This window comes from Salmo salar, chromosome ssa10 (genome assembly GCF_905237065.1).
Source record: "Salmo salar chromosome ssa10, Ssal_v3.1, whole genome shotgun sequence".
NCBI classification, from domain to species: domain Eukaryota; kingdom Metazoa; phylum Chordata; class Actinopteri; order Salmoniformes; family Salmonidae; genus Salmo; species Salmo salar.
In genome coordinates, this window is record NC_059451.1 from 91,746,978 (window position 1) to 91,770,695 (window position 23,718).

A 23,718-nucleotide genomic window follows, 5' to 3' on the forward strand; every position below is an offset into this window, starting at 1 on the left:
AGGTGCTTCAACAAAGTACTGAGTAAAGGCTCTGAATATTTATGTAAATGTAATATTTCAATAATTTGCTAAATTTTCTAAAAACCAGTTTTTGCTTTGTAATTATGGGGTATTATCTGTAGACTGAAGACAAAAAAACTATTTAATCAATTTTAGAATAAGGCTGTAACATAACAAAATGTGGAAAAAGTCAAGGGGTCTGAATACTTTCCGAATGCACTGTGTGTGTGTATGTATCATCAGCTGTGTCACTCAGTGTCACTCACTCATATGGGATGACCTTAAAGACCAGGTGGTCCAGTAGGGTGAGCTGCTCTGCTATCTCCAGGGCAGAATGGCTCTCAAACGCTTCCGCCTTCCCTACTGACGCCTAGCACACACACAGAGCATCACCGGTAACCATTCCCAAGACGCCAGGTATGACAACTACTTCACTATATTCAAACATTCCTGAGACACATACTTAACATACATAATGTATGTCAAGGAGAGATTGTTCTCCTTTGACTCAATTGCCATTTACACGTGCAGTCATCCCACTCACCAGCTGTATCACCTCCTCCAGGCTGATCTGATTGTCACCTGGGTCCTCCTGTGTCAGGGTCCTAATAGACCATACAACAGAGTCAAGTATGTATTTATAATGTGTGTGTTTCTCTTTACTCTGTACATAGAAGCCCTATAGAAGCGATTGCCCATGTATTCAATAATAACAGAGTGTGTCCATCATTTATTTTATTTTTTATTTCACCTTTATTTAACCAGGTAGGCTAGTTGAGAACAAGTTCTCATTTGCAACTGCGACCTGGCCAAGATAAAGCAAAGCAGTTCGACACATACAACAACACAGAGTTACACATGGAATAAACAAACATACAATCAATAATGCAGTAGAAAAATCTATATACAGCATGTGCAAATGAGGTAGGATAAGAGAGGTAAGGCAATAAATAGGCCATGGTGGCAAAGTAATTACAATATAGCAATTAAACACTGGAATGGTAGGATATGCAGAAGATGAATGTGCAAGTAGAGATACTGGAGTGCAAAGGAGCAAGATAAATAAATAAATACAGTATGGGGATGAGGTAGATTGGATGGGCTATTTAAAGATGAGCTATGTACAGGTGCAGTGATCTATGAGCTGCTCTGACAGTTGGTGCTTAAAGCTAGTGTGGGAGGTAAGAGTCTCCAGTTTAAGAGATTTTTGCAGTTCGTTCCAGTCATTGGCAGCAGAGAACTGGAAGGAGAGGCGGCCAAAGGAAGAATTGGCTTTGGGGGTGACCAGTGAGATAAACCTGCTGGAGCGCATGCTACGGGTGGGTGCTGCTATGGTGACCAGTGAGCTGAGATAAGGCGGGGCTTTACCTAGCAGAGACTTGTAGATGACCTGGAGCCAGTGGGTTTGGCGACGAGTATGAAGCGAGGGCCAGCCAACGAGAGCATACAGGTCGCAGTGGTGGGTAGTATATGGGGCTTTGGTGACAAAACGGATGGCACTGTGATAGACTGCATCCAATTTGTTGAGTAGAGTGTTGGAGGCTATTTTGTAAATGACATTGCCGAAGTCGAGGATCGGTAGGATGGTCAGTTTTACGAGGGTATGTTTGGCAGCATGAGTGAAGGATGCTTTGTTGCGAAACAGGAAGCCGATTCTAGATTTAACTTTGGATTGGAGATGCTTAATGTGAGACTGGAAGGAGAGTTTACAGTCTAACCAGACACCTAGGTATTTGTAGTTGTCCACATATTCTAAGTCAGAACTGTCCAGAGTAGTGATGCTGGACGGGCAGGCAGGTGCGGGCAGCGATTGGTTGAAGAGCATGCATTTAGTTTTACTTGCATTTCAGAGCAGTTGGAGGCCACAGAAAGAGTTTTATGGCATTGAAGCTCATCTGGAGGTTAGTTAACACAGTGTCCAACGAAGGGCCAGAGGTATACAGAATGGTGTCGTCTGCGTAGAGGTGGATCAAAGAATCACCAGCAGCAAGAGCGACGTCATTGATGTATACAGAGAAGAGAGTCGGCCCGAGAATTGAACCCTGTGGTACCCCCATAGAGACTGCCAGAGGTCCGGACAACAGGCCCTCCGATTTGACATACTGAACTCTATTGGAGAAGTAGTTGGTGAACCAAGCGAAGCAATCAATTGAGACACCCAGGCTGTTGAGTCTGCCAATAAGAATGTTGTGATTGACAGAGTCGAAAGCCTTTGCCAGGTCGATGAATACGGCTGCACAGTAATGTCTCTTATCGATGGCGGTTATGATATCGTTTAGGACCTTGAGCGTGGCTGAGGTGCACCCATGACCAGCTCTCAAACCAGATTGCATAGCGGAGAAGGTACGGTGAGATTCGAAATGGTCGGTAATCTGTTTGTTAACTTGGCTTTCAAAGACCTTAGAAAGGCAGGGTAGAATAGATATAGGTCTGTAGCAGTTTGGGTCTAGAGTGTCTCCCCCTTTGAAGAGGGGGATGAACACAGCAGCTTTCCAATCTATGGGAATCTCAGACGATACGAAAGAGGTTGAACAGGCTACTAATAGGGGTTGCAACAATTTCGGCAGATAATTTTAGAAAGAGAGGGTCCAGACTGTCTAGCCCGGCTGATTTGTAAGGGTCCAGATTTCGCCTCATAAACTGAGGTGGCTGTAGTGCCGGTAGGTACCTGATGATGTTGGCGGCTGCTTTCCTCTCCTGGGTCAGCAGCTCTGGGTCATGCATCACTTCCTCCAGGAAGGCTATCACCTTCAGCTTCAGCTCAGTGTTACTCTCAAAGTCCTGGAGGTCAACACAAACACACACACACACACACACACACACACACACACACACACACACACACACACACACACACACACACACACACACACACACACACACACACACACACACACACACACACACACACACACACAAGAGTTAACTGACTGGAAACCTGGACACTATTTGACCTTAGAAGTAATGACTATGTATCTGGAAGACTTACCTGAGAGTGTTTTGACACCCAGTGCCTCAGAACATTCAGGACTCTGTTGGTTGCAGCCCTTCGGATTACAAACTCTTTGTCCCCATTCCTCTGGTCTGTTGGGAACCCTGGGGAAAATGGATCAAATATGCCATGTAAATATCACACCTACATTTTTAATGACATATAGATTTTTATTCTCTTGAGGAGAACAAAAACGACATTGAAGATCTCATGCGTTTGAAAATATGGTGTACGCAATTTGTTCCATTGTGGACAAAACTGATGTTTAATACGCTGTGTACCTGTGCTAGCCAGGGACATGCGGCGGTACTTCTCCTTGGTGGGTGTGCCCTCATTGGCTCCTGCCGTGGCAATGGCGAAGGCGGAGGCTGCAGAGAGGGCACTGCGATTGTTGTTGTCCATCTCAGGGCGGCACGATGACATCACCGTGCCATTATTGTAGGAAAACAGGGAGAATTCTACAGGGAGATACAATATGGAGACAGTTATACTGGCTGCAAAATTCCATGAGATTCATTTTAGTGAACTTGATTGATGCAGTGTGATACCTTTACAATAAAGTAATGTAGGTATAAAAATGGAGACCATAAAACAGAATTGCTGACATTATGACTGCACTAGGACAGCCACAAAAATGATCCATGAAAGTGTCAGCTGCATCAAATGCTCTTAATTGGTCTCTCACTACTACTTCAATAGAAACCGGAGGGAAATAGATGAAACTTTAACCTGCTCACTGAGATTTAAGAGGTTGTTGACAATGCTTAGCAACTTAATGGATCTTACCCCAAAACGCATGATCTATTTTGGCTGTGTAATTCATATTGTGTAACAGGACAGATTTGTTCATTTCTTTTGTCTCCAGTAGAGGGCAGCAACCGAAGAACACCACATTCTATCCCAGTAGAGCGTAGAGACCTTACATGAGGCTTTGATATTCAAGATGGGTGTAGCTAAATATAGCCCCCAATATCAGCATAATGGAGAAATTGACTGGTTTCTCATCACACTGTCTGCACACTGACTGACAATATACAGACATTACTGTGTGATTAACAAACAAATCAAATCAGTTGAGCTTTATGGTGAGTAACATAAACCTGATCTGAGTACTGTTAATGTAAATGATGTCAGGTTTCTGTTCACCTTTGACTTGGTACAGATTCTGTCCTAAGAGTTGGGCAGGGCCGTGCACAGACCTGCAAGAGGCAGGTGCTCTATAGCGAACATTAAAAAAATATTGAGCATAGGGTATAGGCCTATTTATTTCTGCAACAACACACTCATTCATCACAAATTGTAAGCAAGCTAGTTACAGAAACTACATAATTTGGTAAGTACCAACTGTATTTTGACATTAAGCTGGAAAAGTTGGTGAATGGCTTCCTGGGCTTGAAAGAGAATTGTCAAATTCAACATCTCCTGTAAAGACAGATTCTGGTTCAAGACTCAACCAACGGACGGGGTGGGTGGCGGTGAACTTGAGGGCAGTAGGTTCTGAACAACAAAGGTATACAAAAAAACCTTTGTGGGGGAATTATACCACAACCCAAAAAAAGCACTTTGGCGAATGGAAGGGGCATGTGCTCTGCACAGGTAGAGCCTTAGACCGGAGGGGATGGCTGAAGTTTTATGGGCTCCATACCAATTGTGCTATTTTAGTTTTTTCATGTTTGTAACTTATTTTGTACATAATGTTTCTGCCATTGTCTTATGACTGAAAAGAGCTTCTGGATATCAGAACAGTGATTATTCACCTTGAAGAGGACACATTTTTTTGAGTCAGATGCAAAGGATTTACTGCGGCTCCCAGAACAGGCCCAAATCCCCGTCATTCATATGAAGAGGAGACCCTGATACAGGGGCCGCAGATCGGGCTGCCTTGAGAATTCGTCAGCAAGTGGGTAACCTGCCTCTACCATCCATCCTATTGGCCAACGTGCAATCATTGGAAAATAAACTAGATGAGCTCCGTTCAAGACTATCCTACCAACGGGACATTAAAAACGAATATCTAATGTTTCACCGAGTCGTGGCTGAACGACGACATGGATAATATACAGTTGGCTGGGTTTTCCATGCATCGGCAAGACAGAAAAGCTACCTCCGGTAAGACGAGGGGTGGTGGTCTGTGTCTATTTGTCAATAACAGCTGGTGCGCGATCTCTAATATTAAGGAAGCCTCAAGTTTTTCCTCGCCTGAGGTAGAGTACCTCATGATAAGCTGTAGACCTCACTTTTTAACAAGAGAGTTTTCATCTATATTTTTTTGCAGCTGTCTATTTCCCACTACAAACCAATGCTGGCACTAAGACCGCACTCAACGAGCTGTATAAGGCCATAAGCAAACAAGAAAATGCTCATCCTGAGGTAGCGCTCCTAGTGGCCGGGGGACTTTAATGCAGGAAAACTTAAATCCGTTTGACCTAATATCTATCAGCATTTCACATGCGCAACGAGAGGAAAAAAAACTCTAGACCACCATTACTCTACACACAGAGACCTGTACAAAGCTCTCCCTCGCCCTCCATTTGGCAAATCTGACCATAACTCTATCCTCCTGATTCCTGCTTACAAGCAAAAACTAGAGCAGGAAGTACCAGTGACTCGCTCAATATGGAATTGGTCAGATGACACAGATACTAAGCTACAGGACCATTTTGCTAGCACAGACTGGAATATGTTCCGGGATTCATCCGATGGCATTGAGGAGTATTCCACATGAGTAATCGGCTTCATCAATAAATACATCGATGACATCGTCCCCACAGTGTTCATACGTACCAGAAGTCATAGATTACAGGCAACATCTGCACTGAGCTAAAGGCTAGAGCTGCCGCTTTCAAGGAGCTGGACACTAATCTGGACGCTTATAAGAAATCTCACTATGCCCTCTGACGAACCATTTAACAGGCAAAGCGTTAATACAGGATGAAGATTGAATCTTACTACACCGGCTCTGACGCTTGTCGGATATGGCAGGGCTTGCAAACTCTTACGGATTACAAAGGGAAGCCCAGCTGCGAGCTGCCCAGTGACACAAGCCTACCAGACAAGCTAAATTACTTCTATGCGTGGTTCGAGGCAAGCAACACTGAAGCGTGCATGAAAGCACAAGTTGTTCCGGACGACTGCGTGATCAAGCTCTCTGTCTCCAATGTGAGTAAGACCTTTTAAAACAGGTCAACATTCACAGGCCGCAGGACCTGACGGATTACCAGGATGTGTACTCAGAGCATGTGCTGACCAACTGGAAAGTGTCTTCACTGACATTTGTGCATGCTTAGTCCCCTCCTGAACTCCCTGTTTACCCACGACTGCGTGGCCAAGCATGACTCCAACACCATCATTAAGTTTGCCGACGACACAACAATGGTAGGCCTGATCACCAACAACGATGAGACAGCCTATAAGGAGGAGGTCAGAGACCTGTCAGTGTGGTGCCAGGACAACAACCTCTCCCTCAAATTGAGGGTATCGAGCAGGTTGAGGGCTTCAAGTTCCTTGGTGTCCACATCACCAACAAACTATCATGGTCCAAACATATCAAGACAGTCGTGAAGAGGGCACGACAACACCTATATCCCCCTCAGGAGAATTAAAATATTTGCCATGGGTCCTCAGATCCTCAAAACGTTCTAAAGCTGCACCATCGAGAACATCCTGATTGGTTGCATCACTGCCTGGTATGGCAACTGCTCGGCATCCGACCGCAAGGCGTTACAGAGGGTAGTGCGTATGGCCCAGTACATCACTGGGGCTAAGCTTTCTGCCATCCAAGACCTCTATACCAGGTGTTGTCAGAGGAAGGCCCTAAAAATTGTCCAAGACTCCAGCCACCCAAGTCATAGACTATTCTCTCTGCTACCGCATGGCAAACGGTACCGGAGCGCCAAGTCTTGGACCAAAAGGCTCCTTAAAAGCTTCTACTTCCAAGCCATAAGACTGCTGAACAGTTCATCAAATGGCTACCCGGAATATTTGCATTGACCCCCTTTTTTACGCTGCTGCTATTCGCTGTTTATTATCTATGCATAGTCCCTTTACCCCTACCTACACGTACATATGACCTCAATTACTTTGACTAACCCATACCCCGGCACATTGACTCGGTACCGGTACCCCCCATATATAGCCTCGTTGTTGTTATTTTATTGTGTTATTTTTTTACTTTAGTTTATTTAGCAAATATTTTCCTGGTCTGCATTGTTAGTTATGGGCTTGTAAGTAAGCATTTCACCATAAGGTCTACACTTGTTGTATTCGGCGCATGTGACAAATAAAACATTTTATTTGATTTGATCTGTGTACGTGCCTGGAGCTGGGACAGACAACAAAAGCTTTCTTCACTGACTGTTTTGTACTAAAACAACCTCGTTACCGGGGGCGGCAGGCTGGGAAACACACTCATACTGTAGTTGCTATGACACAAGTATCCCCAACACCTACTCATTCCTAGCGCTGGCTTTCCCAGCATGTTCTTATTCTCTCCACGAAATTACAGTCTGCATGAATTTTATCTTGTGTGGCGGAGTTCATTGAACACAAAGTTTTAGCATTCTTTGAGTGTATGCACATTGACAATTGAACAGGCGTAGAAAATACTTTTTCTCTATCATGTTTGACTATTTCTAATAAAGACAGAGATAGAGGATATAACATAAATAGGGAAAATGCATATAAAAGTAACAATGAAAATGGGTGCTTTGATTTCTTAATTCTGACTCTGTTTCCCTTGTCAAACAGGAGAGCATATTTGAGTTCTTGATAAATATGGCATTTTGGCTGAGGGGAGGACGCAGGTGGCATGCCAGCATGTGATCCAGGTGCTCTGGTATCATGGCACTGAGTGATAATGACACCACTGTGCAGTCTGGGACACAATGTACCTGAAGAGTTTTTGCATTTCATGTTTTTGGGGGTGGTTGGCGACTTGATAGGAGACGTTTCTGGGTCTGCGTCATCGCTCTGGTTTTGGTCAATGTCACTTTCCTCCGGAACTGAAATATCTACAGTACACCAAGCGCAAAACAGGTCAGTACATAACACATTCTAGACACATGTCATGATTCAAATTGTGCGCTATATTCAAATAAATAGCCCAATATTCCTTTTAAGAAGCACCAATAAGGACATAACAACCCCCCCCGCCCCTTAGCTGGATTACCTTGTTTAGACACAATGGTCTCCTCTGCCTTGTCTGTCTTGCCCTCTCCCTCGTCAGGGATCTTACTGGTGATGGGGCTGGTGACATAAAGCTTATTGATGTCCAGGGTGGTCTTGCTGAAGGGGGACATGGAGGAGTACATGCTTGCATAGCCGTTGGAGGAGCAGCTGAGGGCGGCCAGGTCCAGAGCCTTGCCCCCAGTGATGATGGGGATGTTGAGGGAGAGTTTACGGCGGCGGTTGGGGGACGATGTCTTGGTGATGGCCAGGGGAGGGGGGGAGGAGAACTTACGGCTGGCCCTGGGGGATTTGGGAGGCTCCCCATATAGGAGTTTATTGTTCTGACTGCTGGCGAAGAACAACTCCAGGGATCTGCATCAGTAAAAAAAAAACACATTTTATTGTAGTCAGAAGGATGTACTGTAGCTATGTACTTTAGCACTTCAGTGTGTTGCAAATAACAAGGAGATCAGAATTATCCATGTATTTTTGTGTTGTGTTGATAGTCCTGTGTAGCTCAGTTGATAGAGTGTGGCACTTGCAGCGCCAGGCTTGTGGGTTCAATTCCCACGGGGGACCAGTACAAATAAAAATGTATGCACTCACTACTAAGTCGCTCTGGATAAGAGTGTCTGCTAAATGACTAAAATGTAAATAAATCAATACATTGTCAACAAGGCAAGATGGTGCTTCTGCAGTCCTGTTTGTCTTTTTTGAATCTGATACAATGTTGCTGAAAACCTCTCCCACTCACTGCCACCCTCCTTGCGACCTCACGGGTTCCCATAAATAGCACAGCGAGTGACAGAGCAAATAGCCATGCTGCTGACACAAGCATCAGAGTGGCGGTGGCTCACAGAGACATGACAGGCTCCACATGAAAACATGCTGCATGGTGTGGGCATGGGGAGGGAGCTCCCCCTGATCTGAACCTGGGAGCTAGGCTCACTCTCCTGGGCCGGAGAGAGGGTCTGCTCTGGTCGACAACATGCACCATAAATATTTCATACTATAGATCCTCTGCAGAACAGAGAGGGTGGGGTCCTGCAGCAGAGAGGCCAGTTGCTAAGGTGACAGCGACAAAGCCCTGCTGAGACGCTCTTAGGCAGGCAGAAGAAGAGGCTGGGCCCAATTACTGCCTTCTCACACAGAACACACACCAACCACACTGTCACACACAGACATGACCTCTACCCAGCTCTCCTCACCTCACCTTCCATCACACACACAGACATGACCTCTACCCAGCTCTCCTCACCTCACCTTCCATCACACACACAGACATGACCTCTACCCAGCTCTCCTCACCTCACCTTCCATCACACACACAGACATGACCTCTACCCAGCTCTCCTCACCTCACCTTCCATCACACACACAGACATGACCTCTACCCAGCTCTCCTCACCTCACCTTCCATCACACACACGTGCAGGCACGCAGACACACAAACACGCGCCCACGCACATGCACCCACCCACACACACACACGCACAAACACACACGGTAAAGAAGTAATACTGTGGGCTGTGGAAAAAGAGCTGTGAGGAGATCAGTGGTGGGCTAGAGGAGAGAGAGGCAGCCAGAGGAGGCCAGAGGCTGCTGGGCCTGTCAGGGGATGTTATCATCACCAGCCCTAACAACAGCCCTCTTTACTGTGTAGGGGCCATGGCCATGCAAAAACACTGACAATGTATCATCTTTAAACAGCACTAGGCATGAGATAGATTTAGAGATTTTTCTGACTGTGTTGGTCAAAGTCAAGGCTAAATGGTAAAGCATTAGCAGCTCTTTTATGCCTTACCGGGCTGGGATGGCACTGATGGGCTTTTTGTAGATAGTGATGAGTTTGTCCAGCACCACATCGGCGCTGGTGAACACGCGGTAGGAATGCAGGAAGGTGTTGAGGAAGTCGATCGAGAGGAAGCGCAGGTCGGTCAGTCTCTCTAGAAGTCTTTCCACGCTGGCATAGCGGATCTGCAGCACCTTACATGAGTTCATCATCTTACTGAAACGGATGTCCACGTCATCGCAGTACAGGCTGGCGTCAGACCTGCTCACAGAAAAAACCCACAAACACATAAGAAAACACTAGAACACACAAATAAAGACACCATGATAATCCCATTGACTGTTTGGCTGTAGTTGTGAATGGGGCTTACTTGATCATCTGTGGCACGGTGACTTTAGAGTTCTCCTCAAATGCATTCATCATAAGCCCATTGCAGCGGATGTTGTCTATGCACTGTAAGGGAGAAGAAGGGAAGGTTAAGGGAGAGGAAAGGTGTGAGTACAGCCACTCTGCAGACAGACATCCAGGCCCCATGTCTCCCTGCTGGAGACAGACAGACGTGATGCATTCAGAGTAAAGCAGAGGCGAGCAGAGCAGACGTGCCTGGCTGATGTCACTGGTCCAGGCAGATTTCTCCTGCCGCGAGGAGGCCACCAGGATCACTGTGAACGACTGGCCTTCTTTAGGCTCCACCACGATTTTAAAGTCCAGGTGCTCCATGTCCTGTACACCCTTGTCTGGTTTGGCTTTGGGCAAAACAAACAGAGGTGAATAGGAGAAATGGGTCATTACCATGGCATAAATGAGAGGTTTATTGTACTTCTAAATGATGATGAACAGATGAAACTTGTAGGGAGGCTATAGCTAGTATACTTCATAAAAGTGTAATACTAAACTTATCATATGTTACACTCTACATACAGTAAGCATATGTGCTCCATATTTCAGTGAGATAGGAATGAAACAGTGTGGTGCTTACACTCATCATCTGTCCCCTCGGGGTCTTCCAGAAGAGTGCAGTCAATAAGAGAGACCACGCCATTCTGAGAACAACATACAATATACAATATGCATTAGCACATTCACAACCCCATTCCAAGAATACCCTCCACTACTGAATAATCAATAACAATATGACTTACATTATTATGTAGCAACACATATAGACCTACAGGTCAATAAACAGAGTAAATCAGCACCCAAGTAATAAGGGACTCCTTAAGAGGATGGGTTGACTTCAATATCATAGGACCATGATTATATGTATTGGTATTAACGAAAGCCTCATCTATGTATTGTAATTTGTTTTGGTCCAGGATGCATCTTAAGAGATTGTATAGCAGGCTCAGCAGCCCAGGGTAGGCCCACCTTGGTGAGGTGCAGCTTCCCTCCAGAGCCCCTGGTGCAGATGATGACATGCTTGGAGAAGAGGAAGCACTGCCTCTCCCCTTCCTTCTTCAGAGTCAGAGAGCCCAGTCGCCCACGGGTGATCTTACCCTTCTCACTCATTGGCACCTGGATGAGAGAGCCTGTATGGCAGAAGGGGGAGAGACATACAGCAGGGAGTCCAGTTAGTGATGAGGGCCCACAGATCAACTGTACTGCAAGACTGGGAGAGGCCTCATTCCCCTGTTCAATGATTGGGGGGATATATACATACTGTAGGGTTAACATTTTAGTGACAGGGCAGTATTCGGAAATTCGGATGAATGACGTGCCCAAATTAAACTGCCTACTACTCGGGCTCAGAACGTAGGATATGCATATTATTAGTAGATTTGGATAGAAAACACTCTGAAGTTTCTAAAACTGTTCGAATGATGTCTGTAAGTATAACAGAACTCATATGGCAGGCAAAAACCTGAGAAAGAATCCAACCAGGAAGTGGTTTGTAGTTTTTCAAGACTGGGCCTATTCAGTATACAGTGATTAAGAGTTCATTTTACACTTCCTAAGGCTTCCACTAGATGTCAACAGTCTTTAGAAAGTTTTAGGCTTCTATGGTGAACAGAGAGCGAACAAAGGAAGTTGGAAGTTGTTGACTCAGGAAAGGACATGAGTTCATTGGCACGTGTTCACGTGAGAGGTAGCTGTGTTCCATTACATTTTTCAAGACATTGGAATCATCCGGTTGGAATATTATTGAAGTTTTATGTTAAAAAGGCCCTAAAGATGGATGCTATACATCGTTTGACATGTTTTTACAAACGTAAATATAACTTTTTTTTACTTTTCGTCGTGAAATTTTCGGTGCGCTTCCTACATTTGGAGTAGCTTACTGAACGCGCTAACAACAAGGAGGTGTTTGGACATAAATTATGGACTTTATCGAACAAAACAACATTTATTGTGGACCTGGGATTCCTGAGAGTGCATTCTGATGAAGATCATCAAAGGTAAGTGAATCTTTATAATGCTATTTATGATTTTAGATGACTCCAAAATGGCGGGTATCTGTATTGCCTGATGTTGTTTTCTGAGCGCCGTACTCAGATTATTGCATAGTGTGCTTTCCCCGTGAAGCTTTTTTGAAATCTGTCACAGCGGTTGCATTAAGGAGATGTTTATCTATAATTCTTTGAATAACAGTTTAATATTTTATCAACGTTTATGATGAGTATTTCTATAAATTGATGTGCTCATTCACCGGAAGTTTTTGAAGGAAAAACATTTCTGAACATTACGGGCCAATGTAAAATGGGGTTTTTGGATATAAATATGAACTTTATCGAGCAAAACATACATGTATTGTGTAACATGATGTCCTATGAGTGCCATCTGATGAAGATCATCAAAGGTTAGTGCTTAATTTTAGCTGTATTTCTGGTTTTTGTGACGCCTGTCCTTGCTTTGAAAATGGCTGTGGCTTTTATTTTTTAGGCACTGTCCTAACATAATCTAATGTTTTGCTTTAGCTGTAAAGCCTTTTTGAAATTGGACAACGTGGCTGGATTAAGGAGAAGTGTATCTTTAAAATGGTGTAAAATAGTAGTATGTTTGAGAAATTTGAATTATGAGATTTTTGCTACCCTGCTATTTCACTGGCTGTGTCCCACATAGCCCAGAGAGGTTAAACCATATCTCTATATGATTTTCCTCTTCTTTATATGTCCATCGAAGTCCGTTGGGGATGTATGACATTTATAGTCCCTGACTCACTGTCGGATTGCCTCCCAACAGCCTGATTACCCTTGGAAATGAAAGAGTCGGCCCACTTTCAGTACATGCTATAAAGGCAGACAGGATTATATTGCCCAAGCCGCTGGTTAAGTCTTTCCTTATGGAGGCTCAGGTAGGCCTATGGAGGTTTGAAGTTGTGAGAACACAAAGGCACTGGTAGTCAAACAGTTGCGAGGTAGAAAATCCACCTCTATGATTCTGTCTTTATGTGGGATCTTGGGTTCCTTTGTGTATCTTCTCTCAGAGCTTACCTTGTCTGACGAACGTCTGGCTGGTGTCAAGGAGGATCTCGCAGCCCTCTACGATCATGCGCTCAATGGCCAGGTTCTTCCTGATGTTCTCTGTCTCACTCACCTCGTCATGCATGATTCTAGGGGCAGAGAGGTTGGTCTTTTCACATTTGGAATGTCATTGTATTCACTTTGTCAGTGTGTATGCATTCTGTACAGTAAGCATGATAAACTGAGGTGTCCTGTGTGCTGCTTTGGCACTATAAGGTGGTAGGGCAGGTATACCTGGACAGCTCCTCCAGCTTTGACTTGGCGTAGTCCAGACTTGTCCTCTCCACATGCTCATGTGGTGTGTGGGCCAGGAGCTCATGGAGAGTAAGAATGTAGCGGGGAATCTGGAGTGACAGAGAATGAACAGGGGCAGGTGAGTCACACACACTTACATACAAGATGGCGTGCAAACACACACACACACACACACACACACACACACACACACACACACACACACACACACACACACACACACACACACACACACACACACACACACACACACACACACACACACACACACACACACACACACACAGACACAGACACAATCAAACTCATTGCAGCAGATCAGTAGGGACCTCTATGCACATCCACAGTCATCAGCAGAAATGTATTACCAACACAGCAGAGTCCAAAGTAGGCCCCAGTGGAGCAGACTGCACTGAAACTGCATGCCTTGCCAGAAAAGAGCCATTATGAAACCCTGAGCTTCACAAACAACCAGTTTATGTGTTTATGAAAAAAAGAACAGGGATATTCATGTGAGACAAATGTCTGCTCTGTTGTTGGTGATCAATGGAGGAGCCTTTGTCTGAAGAGAGAGAGCTGTTTGAGCTGAGAGACAGGGACTGGACAGTCAATGAGAAGACAGTGGAGTGTACAGTACTGTATGCCTACCTGGAACATGGGGTAGGTGAGGAAGGTCTCCAGAGTCCTCTCCTCACAGTCTGGCTTGGCCTCATACTGCTTCAGCAGCTTGTCAAAGTCTCGGTTCTGTTTACAGTGTGCCAGGATCTGCAGACTGTACTGGTGGTTCCTCACAAACTCCTGGTAGATGTTCAACATTGGCAGCAGGATGTCAAACAGGTCAGCTGTGAAGAGAGAGGACCAACAAGTGAATGAGAGATTGATAAATGATGTATGAGGTCAATTGGGACATAGTATTATCATATTCATCCATCCATTGAATGACCCTGAAAAAAGCATTTTAGTCAGCTTACCCAAAACTAATGTTGGCCAGCTTGCTATTCTTGCTTTCAACCCTTGGTAGAATATTTGATGCAGAAACATGATGGTCTCACTAAAGTAAAGGGGAAATTAACAAGACGTTAAGTGTCCATTCTGAGAAAAATAGACACTAGCCATAGTTAGGTGAAAAGGATTCAAACATGCAACAGTGAATATGCCTGTATGTGCAAGTGTGTTAAGATTTTATACCGCTGCACTTGCCTCTTGACAGGTCGTCATTGCAAATAAGAATCTGTTCTTAATTGACTTACCTATATAAATAAAGGTTAAATAAAATACAAAAGAAACATCTTAGAATGAGGCTTTGACGAAGCATAATGCCATCACATCTCAGGGTTATTATGTTTTCATTATCGACCATAGTTGTAATGCATGAACATAAAATCCTACAGCATTGAGACAGTCATATCACTGTCTCTCTGAGAGGTGAGAGACAGCAGTGTGAGTGGTTAGCTTGGCGTGATCATCTACAGCTGCACACCTGTTGAGGAAGATGCTGCTGACGTCGTCGTGGGTGATGGGTGGTTTCTTGGAGCTGGCGGCCATACGGAGCGGTCGGAGGAAATTGTTGACCAGGATGTGGAGCTGCTGGACATACTCAGCCTCAGAGTCCAGCATGCTGAACACCACCTGGTTCCTCTTTCTCATGCTCTCGGCGTGGGGAGACCGGATGTAGTCCTGGATGATGGTCTTCCACTTCCTCCTGCACATCCAGCCTCGTAGGAAACTCTGCACCTAGCAGACCATGGGAATCATGGGGAATGGAAGGTGAGTTTTTTTCCTGCATCATTGGCAAATACACTGAAAATAGAGTAGAACATATTTTGTGTAAATATGTACTTTTTTTATTTTCTTGAGTTCAGAGTCATCATCTTCACTGGGTTCGGCTGTTGGACTCGACTGGATCTTCCCGTTGTCTTTGTGCAGCCCGGAAATCTGCCAGAGAGGACAGCCACAGACAGGATCCACCAGTCATCATCACTCACAACCTGCTCTCCGTGTTTCCTCTTCACTTGACAGCGTATTAACAAAGTGACTATGTCAAATGAAATTAGAGGCTGTCAAAGCTGCCAACTCTGACATGTGGTAGTGGTGGTGGCAATACCAACTCTGTTCACTTGGCTGATATCTCTACATCAGCACTCATTTCCATTGGTTAGAAATGCAGACTCACACTGTGTGATACTGTGCTGCTGTACATAGAAAAGCCATAAATGTGCTGCACAAAAGAGCTGGAAGCTACTCAGAACTGTCTGAAGGTAAGTGTCCCCATTTACTTTGTATAGGCTGAAAGAGTTTATTGTTATCTTTTTTTGGGGGGGGGGTAGCACTCTGTATAATAAAGCCTTGTTCATGCATATTCAGCACACCATTTCATTTCAAGCCCCACATTTGCACATTAAAGTAACATGACTATTTGATCTGAAGAATACAGCAGGGAGCATAGCTCTATTGGAGGGATTGCTTATGAGTGGAGATGTAAAGTGGTGGGTCTGCACACATCTCTTTGTGACAGAGCGGCACACCCAATCTATCCCAATCTCTCTCTCTCCCTCTCTCGTATTATTCAATAACATAGACATAAAGAAACAACTAGTACAGTCATTATCCATTTTTGTTTACTCAGATGACAAAATCCTAGAAATCTTGAGCGGTGCTCCTGAGAGATATTTCACTGTACTGTAGTTGCGCTAGATCCCACACAAGCTCCAAACGCTTTCCTGTTAAGTAAAAAATAAACATAACAATCCCCCACTGAGGCAGAAGGAATCATAATGAATATTACCTCTGATTTTAGCCGTTCAATCTCTATTTCCCCATCCTCTATCTGTTGTCGAAGTTGCTTAGCAACCGTTTTCTCTGTCTCCACGATCTGAATTAGATGGAGATACTTCTGCATGAGCGTCTCGTGCTCCGTGGCCAGGTTCCTGTAACTGTGGACAGGAAACACACACTCACACACACTGCAGCAACTCTCCACAGACGTGTTTCCATACTTTCAGAGGTCCAGATAGACACACCCAAGACTGTATGCTCCCCAATGCAGACTGTATACATCCACCACTCTACCCCTGCCCTACAGACACATGTGTACCCATACAGACCTCAGGTCTATGAACAGCCTCATAATGCAGTGGCGTAAATATTAATATCCTTTGTGCTCAGTGAAGTGTAGCTACAGTACATTGCTGCACATGTCTCAGCAGATAACCAACCAAAATACAGCAGGGCCATATTGTTAAGAATATCCTCAGAGCTGTGCCCAAATCCACAGTCACAATAGACCACCAATCATCACAACGGCCCTTCTTATTTCACAATGATTATTATACAGTAAGCTACGTCACCAGTCACCCTTTTTCATTCAACTGAAATTACACAATACCAATTTACTACTAACAGTTCAATAACAACACCTGCAACCAGAGTATATCAGGAATACGGTTTAACATGAGCTGCATACAAACTATTACCTCAGGTGACACGAATGTTTAAAAATCCTTCTCAAGGTCCCTATCAGGTTTTCTACAGCATTTGTCCCCAGAAATGTACGTCAAAAACATTGCCTTAATGCTGCATGACAGTTCTATCACATCTCAACAGAGTCAAGCTGTACATTTCAAATCATACATCATGCCTTATCTAAGAGATTACACCCATCCATACAGTAGACATCAATAATAGCACGTGTGTGTTAATGTAGGTGTTGACTGGGTCGACAGGTTGCAATAGAGGCCTGGTACCTGGCATGTGTTATTGCAGCCACCCATTCATCACCGTCCTTTATATCCTCTGTACGCAACTCCAGGGCTTTCTGGTTTTCATGGGTGAAATTTACAGTGAAGTAGTACTGAAACACACAGAAAAAACAAAGGCTTAATTAGCTCTAAAACACATTACTACATTGCATGGGTAAAGCGGCATTTGGATTCTTTGTTTTTTAATGTATGAGAAAAAGTATTTTCTCAATCCATAGAAATCTAAATGAGCTATCATATTATAACCACAAAATGCAACGAAAAGGTCAGACAATGCACAGTATAGCAGCTACAACACAAACATAGTTACACAAAAATTATATTTTAACAGAAGATTATGAAGAGTATTTCTGGCCGAAAAAATCTGTGTGCTGCAGACACACATCATTGAAACCTTGAACCCTCTCACAATCTAAGCTTGTGTGTACCCTTTCTCATTGTTGACATTAGGGGAGTACATTGCACAGATGAGCATGGGGAAAGGAAACCCACATCCTCACCCACCAGCTCGATCAATGGGGATTTTAGTAGAAAGCCTCTCCTGACTGTCTGGCTGCCTGGCCGCCTAACCGCCTGGCCGCCTGACCGCGTTACCGCCTGACCGGCTGTCTGATCGCCTGGCTGCCTGGCTGCCTGGATGGCTCCGGATCCCAGGAGGAAAAGCCATAAGACATGTAAGCTGGAGGCATTGCCAATTACATAACTGTGCACTACCTGTTACCTAGCAACTCCACTCTGTGCGAATGGATAGGCTCTTAGCGCTACTTGTCTCACTCCATTTTAACTAAGCTGGCCTTCTCTACGCTGAATTCCCCAGCACCACTAGGTCTGTGTACGAACCATCACAGTCCCTTAACGATCATAGACCATCCACATTATCTGGTGGATTAAAAGTTAATTTCAGACCTTGCCAGACCCTGTTTTGTACATATAGTAAATTTCTTAACTGTTGTACATTTACATCATTAACATACGCTAACTTTTCTATCCTCAAATAAGAATCACAGTGCACTTTTCTTTTGAAAATATACATCAAATATACCAAAACACACAATGATTGGCATGGCAAGATAGGAAAAGATCAGTGCTGCTTGGCAAAAGAACAGCCTGCATTATCACATCTCACACATTGGAATCACACTCAAGGTTAAAAATGTGACTCCTAGTGTGTACTTTGGCAGCAGCCATGTTGAGCGAATGCCCAGCCTAATCTTTGGCCAACAGGAACCCATCAACCTGCACCTCATCACTATTCATGGCTGAATGGTATTCATCCTTACTTCAAAGATAATCGGATCTATTTTTTTCAGGGATGCATGCTTGTTGTTGTAGTTTTCCTTCATCCTCTCTCTAAAAGCAGAGAGAGAGGCTTATTTACACACAGCCTGCTTCATGCTTTATGTTTACAGCTGAATCATAACACACACACTTTCAATGTTTTTTTTAGGAAGTCAATCAGGGTCTCAACTTATTGTTGAGTGTTAGAATAGTAGAATACCCAAGGTGTAATTTCAGAATTTGGTTATGCATCAGCAGTTTTCCTCTTTTTATGGTAGACACTGACAATCACTCAATTAGCCTATGTCAGCTAACACTTTTTAGATTGATAAGAAAAAAAACAGAACAGAAATACGTCAGCCATCACTGGTTGCCGAATGCTGTAAAATGCTGCTGTTCCCCAATGGGCCCTGACCCCTCTGAGGTAGTACAAGGAACACATTTACAACAGATAGAGGTTGATTGTGTTAATAGTGGAAGGGAGTGGAGGCGCGACAACACACAGATACTCTCTGCAGTTCCCTATTTTATACAACCTATTGGGTTGCCATATGAACCATGGGCTAAAATACATTATCATCTTTAGATAACGACATTTGGGGATAAATTGAATGTGGGAATAAATGCTCAAATCCAGAACTGTAATGAGTTAACAGATCAAAGGTCATTCAAACTCCTGATTTTGATGCAAATAGAAGAAAGGCAAAAACGTCTACTGACCTGTAATTCTACCTGGTGCATTAACACTCTCTTTAGAAAGCACAGGCACCCATCTTTCTGAGCTTTCATCAATATGGTGGCCCCTTAAGCTGTCAAACTTCACAATGACCTGCATCATTGAATTTTACTTCACAGTCAAATTTCAATTAAAGCTGCCAATGTGTGAGGGCAGAAATGAGGGTGAGATAAATATGGTTATATGAATAGTACAGTATATTGACTACAAACCAGCATACCATGACTATTGAAGATAATATTTAGTTTAGGACTACTTGGCATCAAAGGATCTTCCCTCTGAGACGAGTCCACTCCCCCAACCTATTTTAATCAACTTTCATATTGTATTTTGTCTCCGTTGTTCATTCAGTTAAGCCTTAAACTCGGTTGAACTTTAAAAGTCTACATCTCAAATCCTAGGGTTGTCACAGATTTAGGCGGTTGACTCTCTCTGTGCCATCCTATATCTTATCATTCAGGATGAACTTGCTATTGGTGTGCACACAAGGTGCATGGTCTATGGTTATGCATACTCATAAGGCATACATATACTGCTCATTCTTCTATATTAAAGAAATTACGTATCGTTTATTATTTATTGCTCATCGCTCACATTGACTGGCCAATGAACACTCACTAATGTCAGAATACGGTGGTGTTCTTGTTTTTGAATAAACAATTGCTATGAGAAGTAATGTATGTTGGCTTGGAGATGTTAGTAGGATGCAATGGGGTGTGACAAATATATTCTGAGCTATGTAACATTGTATTGAGTTGTGAACAGAGCCTGTTGACTCTGGCAGCTATGGAGTAAGACAGATGAGAATGGATCATTCCTTCACAAATACAGACTCACAGACTATCAAAACAACATTATAACCTTGTGTTTTGTTGTAGTAAGCCATCCAATAATCATGTTGAAAAGGATGGATCAAAAGAAGGAAATTCCTGACAAATTCCTCTGAAACAATTTGCACGTTCATGATATGAGGAGTTTTCATTCTCTAATGAGGGGAACTGGGAGAGCAAAATATTAGCCAATATGCCACATATTGCTTTGTCAGCACAGGGACAGCTGTTCACAGGAAAGGCCTGGACTCACTTTGGACTGCAGCCTATGCAGTCATGGATAGGGACTGCAGACAGATTAAATAGAACTACTAGCAGATAGAGCCTCAATCCAATGATCCTACACACAAAACATTCCACAATCATTACATCATCCTTCATGTGCACAATATGAACTTTCCTTTTCAGTAATAGAGAACACAAAGATTGCAGCACCATTAATTATTCTGTTTTTCATGACTGTTTTTTGTAAGGAACGTTAAACAAGATGAGCCATATAAGAAGATGAAAAGTATCAGTTAACCATCTTATTGAAGTAAGGAAGAAGGATCTTATGGTGTCTACTTCTACAGGTTTAGGCTTCTCCTGCATTGTAAATCATATGTTTCATTAGTTAAAAGTACTGGAGAGGAAATATATTTTTTAGCTACTTTGCAACTACTTAGCATGTTAGCTAACCATAACTCTTTAACCTAACTCCTAATCTTAACCTTAACCCTTTAACCTAACGCCTAAACTTAACCTTAACCTTAACCCTTTAACCTAACTCCTAAACTTAACCCTAACCTTAAAGTGCCTCGGATTTACTAACAGAATAATACAAAATGCTCTGAGACCAGGTTGCAGCCTATAGGAAATGGGTGATGAACATCCACAAATTAATACATACTATATTAAATGTAACATATCATACTAAATGGAGTGTCTCGGATTCACATAAATAATATGAAATGATCTGAGACCAGGTTGCAGCATCATAGGCCCACAGTAGAAGCCAATCAAGACAAACGATTGTTTTATTTTTTCTTCCAGATTTGAACAGCCTCATCCTCTGATCCCAATGTGAAGGAATAACTCATCACATTTCTCAAAGAGTAAAATACAGTGTACCAAAACATAAAAACAATAGTGACGAAGACCCCATGCCCGTTGTTTTGGCGTACGGTCTTGTTACTAAACAATATTTGCTGCAGACTCAGTTGCCGAGGTAGGATGCTATTAATAAAAACAGTGCGAGAGTTATATCAATACGTCAAACAGTGATATTACGTCAAATATCCGCAAGATGGCGACTGTGGTACGCAATAGCTTTAGCGCAATTTTCTTGAAAAAAGAAAACAGTGTTAACAAACTTCACTGTGAGATAACATTATGTTGGTTTGACAATAATAGTTCCATATCAACCACATGTTTTGTTTAAACATGTAGGCCTGTAGACCGTGTAGAAATACATAATTGACAATACATTTCCTGTTTTTTTTGTCTAAAATAATCAACCCTATATAGGCACAATGCAGCAAAACCGAATAAATACTTGTTAATATAATACAATAAAAACAATGAAGAAAACCGCGAGGCAGCTCGGTATTCAATTAGGTGTTTATAATGGAATCATTAATCCGATGCACAGATTACATAACACACGCACGCTGAGCAAACAGTTCTTTATTGAATCTGATAGAGGCCAACTGTAGGTTATAATTTAACTGGACTGTAATGTAATACTTACTGTGGATAAAGAGGGTTAGGATAAATAGCATAAATAATGGGGGGGGGGGGGGGGGTACTTTTCCCCAAAATATATATGCTACATGTACTCATAACACGGAACCGTCTGATTCACATGATAACCTGCTTTCAACCTCATGAGGATATCTGCACGCCGGTAACTCGTGCATCGTTCATGTTTATTCAATGACAACCTATAACTTTACAGTCGTAAAAAAGACAAATGAAACAACGTTGTGAACTTGTATGTGTTATTCCTACCTGCTTTTCTAAACACTCTTTGGATGATTGTGAGGGTTTAGGTGACGGCGCTCTGTCACACACACATCCCTCCAACAGGTATAATCCCGCAGGTCGAGAGCTGGACTCGCTCTCAAAATAAAACAGCATATTTTGTAATAAAGCGAACCACTTTGTGTGCCATTTTGTGTTGTCTGAGCTCCTTTTGCTCAAGCAACCTCGCCTAGTACCATCCTTCTTTGCCAAAAGACCCAGGTAGGTGACATGACCATCATTCAGTCGTATTCCCTTCTGCATTTTTATAAGGAGACTTTGGTTGAAAAAAGCTACTTGTTCCTTACATCCTCTTAAACCCGGTACACAGACAGACGTGGACTTTCTGATTGCGGACAAGCAGTAGCCCGCTCTGCCCCTGCATTTACCATGTTGGCATGAAGTACAAAAAGAGAGAAACAAAACAAAGAAGACGGATGTATCATCCTAAATTCGTTGAGGAGATTTTAGGGCTTCAATTCCCACATTTCTACACAAAAATAAAGAAAAAACAGACCGACTATGAATTTAAACGGAGACTGGCAAAGGAAGATAATTATAGCGTGCGCGAGGTGGTTTGTCGTATTCTCACGTGAAATCTCCCGAAAACAGTGAGCTGAGCGAGACAGCGAAGTCACGTGACGTATCTTCGGGAAAACACATTTCAGAACCTTAGACAGCGAATTCAAAACAAGTCAAAGTGAAGCCGTCGCGTGAGCTGTTGTTTTCATTCAAGAGATACCTTAGTCCTCCTGACTACTCTCATTAACCAAACATGGAAGTTGTATTATTCGTGAATTAACACTACTTTTTGAATCTAATGAGATGGAATTGTAACTCCTTGTTACTCAGAGAATGAAAAGCATACATTTCACAAGGCAGTCAGATAGTGAAAGCTCATTACCAATGGGATAGACTAGAGTAGCAGGTGGTTGGCTATATAAGGGTAGGTTCTAAGTCTATGTGATTCACAGAAATGCCTACCATAGACCATTTTAATTGTTTTGATAAAAAAATCATAGAGCAGTTGGCCGTCTTGAATACACACTTGTAAAGGTCAGTCTTATTCACTGACATACATCAATACATGGTTTGCCTTGCCATTACATTAATGTAATCAGTTTGGTTAATGACAATGTCGATTGGACATAAATCTTGAATTTCTTTAGCCCATGCTTGGCAACCAGCATGTGGACCCACCTGAGCAATTCTCAGTGCCTTTTATTTCCTTGCAAAAAACGTGCTGTTTTGTTGCTGTCAGTGCTATTGCACTCTCAGCCTACCTAACAAAGGTTTGGTTGCAGTAAATTAGGGTTCAGTGACAGAAGGCATATGGTTGGAGAGCACTGTCCCATATTGCCCCTCTGGGATTAGAGTTAGATGTTTTCAGAGTGGCTATCGTAACACCACAGTAATCAGCACTATTTTTTAAATAACACCCAACTGATT

General features: G+C 43.2%; 1 protein-coding gene across 1 annotated transcript in view; it reads right to left on the reverse strand.

The window, feature by feature from the left end:
- rasgrf1 (Ras protein specific guanine nucleotide releasing factor 1) overlaps positions 1-23,032 on the reverse strand; it is a 28,563-nt gene extending 5,531 nt beyond the window's left edge. Inside the window, exons 1-21 of the mRNA XM_014124845.2 lie at positions 22,258-23,032; positions 17,410-17,516; positions 16,452-16,599; positions 15,506-15,601; positions 15,147-15,400; positions 14,638-14,717; positions 14,315-14,508; positions 13,646-13,755; positions 13,382-13,500; positions 11,319-11,479; positions 10,930-10,993; positions 10,554-10,696; positions 10,321-10,403; positions 9,963-10,211; positions 8,160-8,530; positions 7,882-8,001; positions 3,274-3,450; positions 2,990-3,096; positions 2,669-2,781; positions 545-605; positions 267-370 (exon numbers count right to left, since the gene is read on the reverse strand). Coding sequence (XP_013980320.1) covers positions 267-370; positions 545-605; positions 2,669-2,781; positions 2,990-3,096; positions 3,274-3,450; positions 7,882-8,001; positions 8,160-8,530; positions 9,963-10,211; positions 10,321-10,403; positions 10,554-10,696; positions 10,930-10,993; positions 11,319-11,479; positions 13,382-13,500; positions 13,646-13,755; positions 14,315-14,508; positions 14,638-14,717; positions 15,147-15,400; positions 15,506-15,601; positions 16,452-16,599; positions 17,410-17,516; positions 22,258-22,533 — 3,137 coding nt within the window. The 5' untranslated portion in view covers positions 22,534-23,032. The remainder of the gene's footprint in view (positions 1-266; positions 371-544; positions 606-2,668; positions 2,782-2,989; positions 3,097-3,273; positions 3,451-7,881; positions 8,002-8,159; positions 8,531-9,962; positions 10,212-10,320; positions 10,404-10,553; positions 10,697-10,929; positions 10,994-11,318; positions 11,480-13,381; positions 13,501-13,645; positions 13,756-14,314; positions 14,509-14,637; positions 14,718-15,146; positions 15,401-15,505; positions 15,602-16,451; positions 16,600-17,409; positions 17,517-22,257) is intronic.
- Between the last annotated feature and the right edge of the window lie 686 nt (positions 23,033-23,718).